General features: G+C 49.0%; 1 protein-coding gene across 4 annotated transcripts in view; it reads left to right on the top strand.

The window, feature by feature from the left end:
* Positions 1-12967, top strand: part of SERTAD2 (SERTA domain containing 2) — an 81164-nt gene extending 68197 nt beyond the window's left edge. For all 4 annotated transcript variants that reach the window (XM_035553080.2, XM_050709365.1, XM_035553081.2 and 1 more), the window contains exon 2: positions 7618-12967. In XM_035553080.2, coding sequence (XP_035408973.1) covers positions 7622-8572 — 951 coding nt within the window. In that variant the 5' untranslated portion in view covers positions 7618-7621 and the 3' untranslated portion in view covers positions 8573-12967. The remainder of the gene's footprint in view (positions 1-7617) is intronic.
* The last annotated feature ends 713 nt before the right edge of the window (positions 12968-13680 follow it).

The following is a 13680-nucleotide window of genomic DNA, read 5'->3' as shown; positions in this document are numbered from 1 at the left end:
CTGTGTAGTCTTGTTCACCTCCTAATTCTGCCAGGGTAGTTTTTAATGGCTTAACGAGCTAACAAGTGCTCGTCTGATTTAAACTTGTATTAAGGTCTGCTACCCTGATAGAATTCCTAATATTATAAACACCCTTAATAACATGGCTATAATCTAGAAAACCTGCTCTCCTTTTCCCAAACAATTACTTAATGAGGCAGTAATTTATCCTAAGCTATATTTATTGGAGCCCATTCCAGCTTTATCAGACATACTCTGTTTGGTGTGTGCAGTTAGTCAAAAACATTAAAACTGCTCCGCTTCTTCCAAGAGAACGTGTTACATTTAGCAAACTGACAGCATTAGAAACTGTTTCCAATTTAATAGAAGCATATGTTTCCTGCAAGACTTAACACACTGCAGAGTCGGAGATTGCCTTAGACTGCGGCTTTGCCTTTTTTTAGCCTGGTAGAAAGGAGCTGGAAACTGAAGACAGAAGTGGAGTTCCTAAGTCGTGTTTCTGGTTGTTTTGCTGCCTTTTGTTTTTCACAGAGCCTTCTAATAGGGCTTCGGCGGGCTGCGAGTTGAAGAAACTATCAAGAAAGTAGTGTGGGCGGCGCGCGGAGAGCTCTCGCTCGAAACGCAGTTTCTGATCATTAACAAACAGCAAGAGCTTGCTTTGCCCTCTGGGCCTCAAATAGTACAGTATGCAACAAGGGAGAGCAGGCAAGGCACGAGGATGGAAACAGTAGGATCAAATTACAGTTTCAAAATATCGCTGGAACACGTTGGCTGGCGTTACGCTATTGACTGGCTTTATAATTGCATTGCTTATTTGCTAGGGAAGGCTTCACCTTACTTGCTGATTCGCACGGACGCGCCTTCAGGGACGGGGGGGCTCCAGGCTGCGAGCACCAAAATCAAACCCCACGGGAGCGACGGTGCTTCGGGCGCTCCAAAAATGCGGGTGGCCGAGCTTCTCGTCTCCCCTTTGCCAGGGGGTTTCCTCGCACCAACCCTAGCTAAATCCTTCTTAGATCAGCCTCCGAAAGTCACCCGCTGTGGCTTCCCTTCTTATTTCGACACTAGCGCGAGCTGGAAAAGACCACTCTCACTCCCCCTGCTACCTGCCAGAGCTCTGCCACAGCCTTCAGTGGTGGGTGCCAACAGCGGGGAGCTGCCTCGCTCGCTGAATTTGGCTGCGGGGCGCTTCCAGCCTGAGCACCAAGCGGCTCTGCCTGCCTCTCCGCAGCTTCCGCGAGAGCCGAGGTGCACCCATCCGCCGCGGGAGATGGGAAGAGTCTGCCCCTACAAAACGTACATGCGAAATACCTGCCGCTTATGGTTGCTGCTGGCGACGACAGCCTCACAGTGAAGGCTTGCAAACAGAAAAAACAATTCCCTGTGCTCTCTGGAAGCACAGAGCTACCCAGGAGGCCAATTTTTTGATAGAGCTCTAAAGGAGAGTTTTGTAAGTGCTTATTAAACCTCACTTTTTTTTTTTTTCCTCTTAAAAAAAAAGGCAAAACAAAAAAGCAGCCAGCATTAAGATAAAGTGCGAGTGTCAGGGAAAACAAACCTTGTAAATAGGAGGGCATGGTTCTGGAGAGGACAGAAAGCCCAGCACGGTTCTGTTCTCCGGCTCCACGTCTGGTATTGGGTTTTTGTTTTTTGCTGCCCTCTGCCATTAGACCAAATTCTTACCCATCAGCGCTTGTCAGGAGCCCTCCCTCTAGCCAGGCAGCATGGACGCATTAAACTTGACCGAGTAAAATCTGCATCAGATCCTGAGAAGCAGCCTTGCAAAAAAAAAAAAAAAAAGAAAGAAAGAAAAAGAAAAAACCCAGCCCTGTCAGTGTACAAATTGCAAGCCAGCTGCAGCATATTGAACGTAGCCGTGCATTACTGCGTGGTACATGCTGTACTAGCTCCCAGGGATGCTGCTGTGCCAGGATTTAAAGACCCCGGTGTCAACAGATGAAAGTTTCGAGGAGGGCCGATTTTCATGGCGTGGTGGCCCTCACCTCTCCAAGTCCGCGCTGCTCGCTCGCTCCAGCCCTGCCGTTAAACCTCGACACCTGGGCTTGCTCTGTTGTTTTTAGCGAGGCTGGGAGAGGGTGCCAGATTTCTACTGGCGTTCCCCTCCGCTCTTTCCCTTCCTTTCCAGCTCTGAAAAGGCGCTGGGAGGAGGATGCCTCCACTCTGGTTGTAAGCTCAGGTGGTCCCTCGGGCTGGATCCGGCAGCGCGCCGACGCCTCTAAGCGGCGCACGCCTCTGTTAGCTCGGAGGACCTGGCCCTCGCCTTGCCAGTTGAACCCAGTTGGCACAAAAGACCTTTTTATTTTGGTCCTGCAGCTATCAGTGCCAAATCCTGATCCTGCTGAAGTCAGTAACAAAACACTCATTGACTACCGTTGGGCCAGGATACAGCCAAGGCAACCCTCAAGGATGAGGAGCGAGGAGGGATGGAGGAGAGGAAAATAATGTTTCATGTTCCAGAAGTGACACAGAAAGCGCTTGCGTAATTTACTGGATAGAGTCTCCGAGAAGCCCTGGTGAGGTTCATCTGTACCTGAGATTTGGGAAACTTAGTTTTGGGAGTTCAGTGTGCATGTTTTCAACTTTCTGTGCAGTTTCAAGGACTTCTGTGTTTTCCTCCATGGGCGTGAAGTGTTGCTTTTTTTTAAATCCCCCTGAAATGCCTTTTTTTTTCTTTTTTTTTTTCCTCTCTTTTTCTGCATTTACCTTTCTCAGCAACATTCTAACAGTGAGCCTCACTGCATTGACCTGTTCATCCTCTAGCCTGGCTGATAGGGTGGCACAAATTTGAGAGTGGAGAGGTGACTTGTGAAAGATGCCCTTCCACCATCCCTCTCGGCATTCAGTTCCCCTTTCTTTCTCTTCCTTCCTGCCTGCCTCTGAGCAGGGGGCACTCAGGGGTTGTGGAACTGGCTTCCAAGAAAAGCCCTCAGCCTTGAGAGGCATTTTAAGCTAAACTGTTAAAAGCTTTTGCGAGTTAACATTAAAGGGTGTTTTTATTACTGCTGAGATAACTAAATCACTTTTCCCCTCCATTTTTTACATATCCACTGCTTCCCGATGCCAAATTCCCAATTAATAAAGACTTCAGAAATAGCCCAGCAGTGACAAGGTGTAACACCGTACGCACAATTGATGCGTGCAGCACTTCTCTCACGCTGGGCACATGCCTCTCTCTCTGCTCTGCAGAGCGAAGGAGTCGTCGCTAAGTAGGCTCGGAGACACAGCCAGGCATTGCACAAGCTTTTTGTGTGTAATCGATTATGGTTGACTCCAGAGCACCACCCGCTCCAGGCTGATTATCTCTTCTGCTGAGTCCCAACTGCATTTTTTTTTCCAGCTCCGGCTGAAGAGCATGCAGCACCAATAAAAGGAGGCTAATTGACATGCAAATGAAAAAAATATATATTACTTTTGTTTTTCAATTAAGAGAAGCCAACTCCCAAACAATGCTAGCATTTCTCTGGCTCTGAGGCGCATGCAATCACCCTAAATGGGCAAAAAAGCAAGCTGAAGCCTTCTCAACAGCAATGGTTCAACTTTTGGGTCTGGGTCTTCCAGCTTTGGAGCCAACTGGTGGGGAATAGCGGGGAAAATCTCTGAGTAATTCCCCACCCCCAATTGCCTGGATAAGTTCAGTTTTTCCACGGCCTTTCTTCAACTCTCTAATTCCACATACCTAAGAAACGCTGAAAACTAACTTGCATACCAAAACCCTGCAACACCCCTTATTAAAACAACAACAACAAAGCGACATCCCGTCTCAACTCGAGCGCTTGGACACAGAATGACAGCTGCTGGCAGCCCGCTGGAAGCGCAGCAGAACAACTTCTGGCCGGGATCGCCGCTCAGCCAAAACAGATGCACGAAAACCCTGCCGCGGGCACGACCCCTTGTCGCTGCCCGGCTGGTTTGGGTGGGTTGCTGTCGGTCCGTCCCCATTGCAGCCCTATGACTCAGTAGGCCAGCTCTGACTTCCTGCGCTCGGGAGGGTGCGAGTGTATCTCATCCCCTGCTAATCTTTGCCCAACCAGATCTGTAAGTTTGGCGTCTTCGTCCTCCCAGCAGGAGCTTTGGCTGCGAAGGAGAGCAGCGAGGCTTTTGTTTGAGATGTTTGAGCTTGCAATTTGGTTTTGTGTTGTTCGCTACCTTGAGACGTACAAAACCAATCTCCTAATGTAGGTGTGAAGCTGCTGGTTGGAGGAGATGGTGTGAAGGGTAAAGGATAAGCAGGCAACATTGTCTTCAGCTGTGGCGGTCAGAAACTATGCGATTAGTTTAGGGAGATGCAGAGGAAGGCTTGCAGGCATGTGTGCTTTTACCCACTGTATCAGCTGGTCCTAAAAGATACCGCCTCCTTGCTTAGAATGAGTGAAGTGATTTATGGAAACTGGAGGAAAATGTTTTTACAATTCCCATTTGCATGTCAGAGGAGAAGGGAATAAAATAAAACTCTGTGAAGCTGGGAGTCTCGCGGTGTTCATTCCAGCTTCCTGTCTGGGGGAATAACCCCCCTGCTTAGGCTGCAGCCCTGCTTTGTAGCTTTAATAGTTAAATGCTTTCAGAGAGCATTTCTGGGGAAAAGAAAACCGAAAGCTGCGCTGAAAAGCTAAGAGGAGAAATTGTGAGTTTCCTGATCTGTTTTGTCCTTTAAAAGGACTGGCTCTGAACCGAGCTACATGAAGATCGAGTGAGATGTGAAAGCTTGACAGTCGTACATACAGGAAACCTTGAATCATTTCTGTGCTTCCTGGAAAACGACGCAGAGAGCTTATCATTGTGTTTACTAATGATGATCCCATAGCTCTTACTGGCCAGCTTAGAAAATGTCCAGCTACCAGCACCTCGATCTCGGATGCAAATGAGAGAAACCAGCTCAATTGGGTTCATTAGAAATGCGCGCCGACGTCCCCTGACAATAATAATTAATAATCAAGCGCGGGGAGCTGAGCACAGCCACCCCAGTGGTGTTTTCTTTATCACGGGGAAAAAGGTTGGCTTTGTGCAGTGAATATTTTTATACATTCCTTGCAGAGCCTGACAAACTTCAAAACTCTCCTAGTCCCCGAGCCATTTAAAAATTTCTCCTTTAAATAGAGCATTGCGGAAGGAGTGTTGGTATGTCTTTAGGACAGAGTCTGTCTTTTTTCAGGGGGAGGAGAGAGTCAGAAGGGGCGGAAAGCTGCTCGCTCTCCTCCTAACCCACAGCTTCTTTAACATGCGCTGAACTCAGGTAGGATTTTTGATTCCTGCTAGCCTCGAGCTCCCGTTCTCGCTGTAGGTGCTTGAAGTCGAAGGAAGCGTGTCGGTCGTCAACATTTAAACAGAAAAGCCCCACCACCACCCCGAGCCCACGTGCGCAGCTCTGGAGTAGCCCATGGAAGTGACACCAGGGAGCAGAGAAAAACCAGACTTCAGCGGCAGTGCTAAATTTCAGAGGTTTTGCTCACCCGAGATTCCAGGCGCGGGGATCGCTGGTAGCTGGCCAAGGAGCTTGGATCGCAGCCTGCCCGTTCCTCGGCTCCTCTTAGCTCGCTCCCTCCCCCCCCGCCTTTCTTTTTTTAATTGCATAATATGCTAGAAAATGATCTGGATTTGGGACTTATTTTTAACCAGAAAAGGCTCACTTCACCCAATCTGATTTGGGATTTAACATCCAGTAAATGCCTTCTGAACCTCGTTCCTTTTTTTTTTTAATCGAAACCCCAACGACATCGCAAGGGCTCTTTGCTTTTGAATGTTTCGCAGACGTTCCTGGGGGTGTTTGCAGGCCCTTAGCTATGTTGTCTGTCTGCGACTGGCATACAGCGATCAGATTGTCTTGGACCTGCCTGGCGCAGTCATTTCGCAGGCGGGGATCCCATCCGGGGAGCTGGGGATTGTACTCAAGTAAGGAAGGCAAGTTTTGTCTCCTGCACGATAGCCAGGAGCCAGCTGCATAATGAAGCTCGTATGGGAGAAGTCACGTTTGGGTTAAAAATGGGTTTATACATAAATCTGTTGCAACTTCATTCCATGCAGGTAGTGAGGGAGAGAGCTGGAGGGAACCTGCTGTTGTGTGAGCCCCGAAGGAGGTGCTGGCATGGGCACCACGCTGTCTGATCCCGCAGCCACTGACATTTCGGCAAACCCAGCCCTGGCTGCTCCCCGAAGATAGGTGGTGGCAGAGGTCTTCTGGCCCTCAAGCCCTCCCCGCTCGGAGGCACAACATAAGGTGTTGTGTCCGTTGCAGCACGGCGGTGCCTTTGTTCCTTTGCATCTGGGGGGATCTTTAGGTCACAAAAATAACGGGGACAAAATGAGCCTGGGACTAGGCTGTGTAGAGGAGCGTTTGCAGGCTTTTCTCGGTGCTCTGAAACATCCTGGAAGAGACAGCAGCGAGGACTGAAGTGCCCTACTTACTCTTAGCTCAGCAATGATTTGCGATGCTGGGGAGATTTGGTAAAATTGCCTTAGTTACCTTCTTCAAAATCTGCTATCTGACCAGGAGAAAAGCACATGCACTTATGCTGATTTTTGTTCTCTTAAAAAGCCCTAAGGCGTTCTTTTGTTCTCAGTGAACCTCAAAGGAAACTTGACATGGATGTAGTCCTGGGCAAGGAACACGCTCTGATTTGGGGGAAGCAGAGACAAATGGTTCGTCTGGAGCGGTGCATTCCTGCTCTGTTGCAAGAGCTCGTCTGTCCGCGGCTAGGGAGCTGCCTCGCGTGCCGAAAGCCTCGCTGGAGGTGGCAGAGGCTGCTGGCGCTGCCTTAGCCAAGGAGAAGCTGAGGAAAGGATTTCAGCTGCCACCCCCACCATGTGCCAGCGTTTCCTGCCCCCAGAAGAGCAAAGCTCCTGTGCAGCAGGCAGGTGGTGCCCGCCTGGGGGCCCACGGCTGGCTGGCGTGTGTGACGAGGTGCCACGCAGAAGCCTTGAAGGCTCTCTGGTGGCCGTGTCCCCAAAACCGTCCCCAAAGCCAGGGCCCGTCGCTAGCGGGAGTCGAGGCCCCCCCCGTTGCGGCAGCAGAATGTCGTGCAGAGAATAATCTCAGCGATCAGGCTAAATGACCTGGCGGGTCTTCTTTGTCTGTAATTCATCTAATTCTGCGATGAGATGAGTGTAATAACTGCATTTCCTGCTCCAGTAGTTTAGTCCATATGCAATCAGTTAAATAAACCCACGAGGTCAGATCCGTGCATAGCCTAAGAGCTGACACTCCAGACTTCTCCGTGAAGGTTTCTCTCGGTATAGGATTGCTGAGCCTCGCTCCCCTTCCCCCCGCAAACGTACTTTCAAATAAAAAGGGAAATTCGTTGTAAGAACCTCGGTGTGCTAGGTTTGTATTCTCAGCCATGGTACTGCATTGGCCAGGAAGCTCGAAAGAGAATTTAATGCAGGATCTGGAGCTTGTCCACTCTGTGCAGATAGGTGGGACCGTATGCTTAACACGTGCCCGAGGGAAATGTGCTGTTGAGCGCGCGTGTGGCGGCTGGGGTAAGCAAGGAGGGGACGGGGTGGCCAGTCTGCCCACGGTGCCTGGCCAGGGAGGGGGCTGGGGGAGCGAAGAGCAGACTTTGAGCTTTGCTGGCTTCATCAGTGCCTTCTCCTTTCTTTCAGATATATGTTGGGGAAAGGAGGAAAGCGGAAGTTTGACGAGCATGAAGATGGGTTGGAAGGCAAAGTGGTGTCTCCTACTGATGGTCCCTCTAAGGTGTCTTACACCTTACAGCGTCAGACTATCTTCAACATTTCCCTTATGAAACTTTATAACCACAGGCCATTAACCGAGCCGAGCTTGCAAAAGACAGTTTTAATTAACAACATGTTGAGGCGAATCCAGGAAGAACTCAAACAAGAAGGCAGCTTGAGGCCTGTGTTTGTGACTGCTTCGCAGCCCACCGACCCTCTCAGCGACAACTTCCGCGAGGCCCAGCCGGCGTTCAGCCATCTCGCCTCCCAGCCCCTGCTCCCCACTGACTTCGTAAGCACTACGCCCCTGGAGTCTTGCCTCACCCCGGCCTCTTTGCTCGAGGACGACACTTTTTGCACTTCCCCGACTGTCCAGCATGATGGTCCGACGAAACTACCACCTCCTGCTCTCCAACCAGTCAAGGACAGCTTCTCCTCAGCCTTGGACGAAATCGAGGAGCTTTGTCCCGCACCTACCTCCGCAGAGGCAGTAGCAGTAGCAGCTGACACAGCCGCCGCCGACTCTAAAGACCACCCCAGCGAGTCCAGCGTTCAAAAGCCCGAGGGCGTCGCGGAGAGCAGAACGGCCGAATCCAAACTCATGGACTCGCTGCCCGGCAACTTCGAGATCACGACTTCCACAGGTTTCCTCACAGACTTGACCCTGGACGACATTCTGTTCGCTGACATTGACACGTCCATGTATGATTTTGACCCCTGCACGTCTGCCACGGGGGCTGCCTCCAAAATGGCTCCCGTCTCAGCAGATGAGCTCCTAAAAACGCTCGCGCCATACAGCAGTCAACCAGTAACTCCAAATCAGCCTTTCAAAATGGACCTCACAGAACTGGATCACATCATGGAGGTGCTTGTTGGGTCTTAAAATATAGAAATATAGCAACTCTCTCTCTCTCTTCTTCTTTTTTTTTTTTTTTAAATTTTAATTTTAAGTACCAGTATATACACTTGGTAGTATTTCCATAGTCCCTCCCGCCCCCGATTCACAGCACTGTGCATGCGTCCTTGCTTGCCTTTTTTGAAAAGAAAAGGATCACACTAGTTTTTGCTTCAAGCAGAGTTGGAGTGCCTTCATCCATGTATGACCACTTCTAATGTATTTTTTTAAAGTGGTTCCTCAAGGAAGACCGAATATCCTGGTATAGGAAAGAATATGTATTGTAGACAATGTTATGTTATTACAAAAAAAAAATTGTAAAAGCTAAGCACAAGGATTATGTTTGGGAAAGCTGTAAATTGCATGTGCATATTTGTCTATTTTTTCTATAAGTTTTATTGCAAGAGGTAAAAAAATTTATTATTTAGATAATCTCAATACCATTTTAGCCCTGTATAGGTTGACTTAGCAATTCAGCCTTTTGGAGGCATTAACCTGCTCCTCTTTAAGTGTTGCATTTACATGGCTGTTTAGAAACTGCTGCCCAAATTTATTTTATATTTTTGTACAGATTCTGCAGTTTATGATATTGTTTTTTCTAAAAACAAATGCTGTTTATACACACAAAAAATAGCTATTTTGATAGGATTTGCTCACATAGTTCCTGCATAATTCAGATGTACAAGAACCACTTGTACTTTTATACAGAGTTGTAATGTTTTATATGTGTATGGTGCAAAGAGAAAATTGGATCAAATAAGCCTGCAGTTGGTTTCCCTGAATGCAAACAAACAAACAAACAAAAAGTGCTTTAAGAAAGGGCTGGGAGCTGCTCCTGTAGGAGTTTCACAAGTGTTTGCTCCCTGCTGTACCCACTGCGCACTACTGTGATTCCCGAAACTCAGAGCCATGTCCTTTTCCAACACGTACGCGAAGCAGTCGGCAGGAAACAGTTGTGGAACTCCAGCCTGGAGGAGCTGAACGCGGTGGCGGTGCAGCCCCTCCTCGCCTGCAGCCCCGGGAGCAATTTCAAGGGGGACCATGCCTGCTGCTCGCCAGGAGCATCCCTCCCACGGCCATCGTCCTGACCGGCGGGCAGAAGACTGGCGTCGAAGCGTCCACGTGCCCTTTCTTGGAGCATTTCTCCTCCCCGCGCCCCACCTCACTGTGCTAAGTGCTGAAAAAGGCAACTTCAGTATTACTGCAGTGAAGCTCATCTCTTACCTGCACTGGATGGACTTGCTTTAATATCCATTGCTGGTGAAACTGGAGCCAGTCGCGTTACATCACTTGGCATCTCGTTTAGGGTTGGTTTCTTGTATCAACTGTGTTACCTGCTTTACACTTTATAGACCTGTTTTACAACGAATATACAGACACAGCTTTCTATGCATGGTCCCGTTCCCCGTAACACCTGAGAAGTCTTCTCATTACTGCACCAATAGCATTTTTTAAGTTCATTGTGGTGTACATTTAATTTAAAAACAAAATGTTTGCAATGTATCATGCCTATTGCTGAAGTTGCTATGGCATTTTAGTTTTTCAATGGTACTTTAGCTGTTGAGCGCCGGTTACAACCTATATTGTTGACATGCCTATGGCTTCTTTAGGAATAACTTTTATATTTATTTAAGAAATTTTAAATTATGTTTTACGTCATTTGGCAATATTCAGTCAATTCTGCTCCCTTCTTGTCATGGATGAAATTGGGTCTTGTCTGCCTTTTAAGGAGGCAGCTTTTTATAAATTGGCACTTTAAAACAGGCCATATATATTTATTAGTGTATAGATAGATAGATATAACATAGATATGCACACAGACAGAGTATAAAAGCAAATGCATTTTGCAATGAAGGAACTCCTAATTGAAACGAAACGCGTCGCGTACAATTATGAAACACTTCTGGAGCCCAACTCCTCTGCCAGGGTGAGGCGTGGGGCTGGGGGACAACTGGGCACGGGGGTGGGTTTTCTTTCTTTTCCAAGCCAAACTCAGTGATGCTGATGGAGCTGCAGTCATTTCCTTACACGGGCTAAAAAATAAGTTATCACTTCCAACAGAAACCCTTTGACCGAGCACAGTGCAGGGCCCAGGGGTGGGGATGCCCCCGCACCGCACATGGTAGCGGCTGGACCTCGCTTGGCCACGGGCCTGTAGGGAAGCAGCCCTGCTGGGCTCTACACCGCTTGTAACTGGAGAAACTGGGAAAACATTGGCCATGCGGCGCGGGGTCTGTTTGCACAAAGCTGTAGGCATGCAGTAGCACCGACGATTTCACGCGGTAACTTGGTAAGCACTGCGCATTATCATGGTTAAAAAACGATTTACAGTACGCTGGAGCTGCCCTTTTTATTTTTTTGGAGGGGAGGGTTATTTATGCAGTCAAACAACTACCACGTTAGGCTAAAGTTCACATAAATGCCATTTTTAGAGCCACGTGCTGTTGTTGAAGCGTGGCTAGGTGCAGTTGGTGTAGCCGCAGGAGAGACGAGATGAGCTCTAAGTCCATTTACCACTCAGAAGACAATGTCTGTGTATCCTTGGTGCTGAAGCGCAGGCCCTGCCGCGGGGGCCTGGCGGCGATCCGGTGGGACACCTACACAGCTGACGCGTGGGGCTAGGGAGAGGTTCTGGTCCTGCTGGCAGCCACGGCAGGCCACAGAGGGAAAAAGGTCTCAGCGGTGCCGCTCACCCCGTGGTCCTCACCGCAGCCACACACGGGGCTTCTCCGAGACCTACACCAGGGATGGATTTCAACATTAATGTGCAATGAAGTGACAAGATGGGAGCAGAATAAAAGAGCTTTGGATTTGAAGTGATTTTTTTTTTGTTTTTCATAAATTATTTATTCTTTTTTTTCCTTCTGTAAATATATTTATTTTATTGTGAAGCTAACAACATCTGGATTGTAACATGTACAGAATGTATGGTAGGAATGTATTCTCTTGTAGGAATGTAAATCTGTATGAAAAAGGGTATGGGAGCCAGATTCAGAGAAAATGAATTGAGTTCCAGTCAGGATATGCATGGTTCACATGACATTTTTTCCCCACCACCACCACTCTTTTTCTAATATGGGTCTGGTTGTTTGAAATATGCAAAAGGAGTACGGGTGGGGGACAGTTTTATGTTCAAAACGAGTCCCAGTCAGCCTCCTACCCTGTCAGCCTCTCGGTCTGTGAGGGGAGCCAGCAGCAAGCGCAATCACCTCCAGCGTGCTGGTCCGGAAAATGTTCGCAGAGGCAGCGTTCAGCACATCCCCGCTGGGTGACAGAGGCTGCGGGACGTTACCTCTAGCCCCAGAAGATGCAGCCAAGCAGACCGAGCCTCTTGCCAGAAGGTAAGGACAGCGAAGACACGCGGCTGAGTCCAGCTGCCCACAGTGCTGCGCCCCAGCCAGCCGGTCCTGGCGGACTGGTCCCAGTTCAGGGCCGCAGCAGCACTGGTCCCCAGCCAGCCCCCATAGGACGGGGCAGCCCGAGAGGCAAGAAAACGTGGTTGAGCAGCGTAACGCTTAAACTAAAAGCATCAATCCGGCACCTTCCCTGCAGCCACCTAGAGAAGCAAGACCAGCTGAAGCAATCACTGTAAGAATAAATTTGGACTTTGCGAGAGGTAACGTGTGGGGTTTTTTTCCCCCCCCCCCCCCTCACTGCTGTGGTAATAGCCTGGATTGTTTCAAACCAATGTTATGAATCCAAAGTTTACACTTTTATCACAATTGAATTGAGTAAATTGTAATGGGTCCTGTCTGACAAACGGTTTAATCAACTCCGGCGTATTGTGAACTTTGCGTTGTTGTTACAGGGTTTATTTGGTTGTTTTGTTTTTCCCCACCCCTCAGGTTTCAATATCCTGCTTCTGTGCAAGTTGCTTTCAGTGCTTCTATTAATTAATGAGACTGAACATTTTTCAAGAAATTAGTTCTTTTTAAGCACTTTTTCTTTTCCTGAAAATAAGCCTAATGCAAGTTCTGGAACCTCTTTAAAAATACAAATTGCAGACAAAAATCCCAACCTCAACTCCGATCTAGTTCTGAGCGTAATCCATACTAGCGCCTGTAAAGGCCAAAATTCCGGAAAAGGTGTAAATAGTGTGACATGTTCAGTGCATGGTTGTTTGAACAGGGCTTGTTATTGTCAAAAAAAAAAAAAAAAAAAAAAGAAAAAAAAAGAAAAAAGGCTGTATTTCCCCTTCCCCCTCCCACAGACCTTAGAGCTGTGCCTTTTCTATGCAATATTACAGACATATACATCTGAAACCAGATTACTGTATTCACATGTAGGTATGGGCTGTAATCAAAACCAATTGGACAAATGTACATGGAAATGAGCAGTCTTACTTTTGTAGTTTTATATTATACAATAAACGATTAAAATAAATTCCGGCTTCGTTCTTTCCCTCCGTGAACAGGGCAGGGTGTGGGGGAGAGGGGAGGTGACGGGGGACACGGGAGGGACCGGCCCTGTGCCCCCTTCCAGGACTGGACAAAAGACACCGTGTGCGACAGCGTGCAGCGAGGGAGCAGGATCAGGCCACTTTTAATACACACAATGCACTTTCGTTCAGAGCATTAAACCCCAGCAGGAAGCATCCGATACCTTCAGTGCTTCTTCGCCAGTGGTGCCCTCTTCCCCCTGCCGAGCCCCGCAGGTGCTGGTATTTGGTTCCAGGGGCGGCAGCAGCAGCAGCGGGGAGGCCTGGCCCTGGCTTTGGCTCAGGCATTTTGAGGCAACGAAGCAGCGAGCGCAGCCCAGGAGCAGGGTTGGGGCTGGCCCAAGCGCGCAGCGAGTGAGTCACCCCCACCCGCCCCCGCTGCACGCACCGCGCGGCCTCCACCACCCACGGAAAACGTTACTGCTCCATTTTGGATGGCACAGAGAACCAAAACCAGACAGAAAAGCAGCAAGTTTCCCCCGGCCCGACGTGCCGCACATAGCAGCTCAGCTGCAGCGAACTGGCTCACGTTACCGGGGCGGCCGCCAGCAGCGGCAGCACGGGGCACACGCAGCCACCGCGCTGCGCACCAGCTGCTGCTCGGGGACAAATGGCTGCGGGGACACGGGGCACGTGAAATGCACAGAAAGGAGAAGTG

Source organism: Cygnus atratus, chromosome 3 (genome assembly GCF_013377495.2).
Source record: "Cygnus atratus isolate AKBS03 ecotype Queensland, Australia chromosome 3, CAtr_DNAZoo_HiC_assembly, whole genome shotgun sequence".
Taxonomy (NCBI): Eukaryota; Metazoa; Chordata; class Aves; order Anseriformes; family Anatidae; genus Cygnus; species Cygnus atratus.
This window is presented reverse-complemented; position numbering and strand designations above follow the sequence as displayed.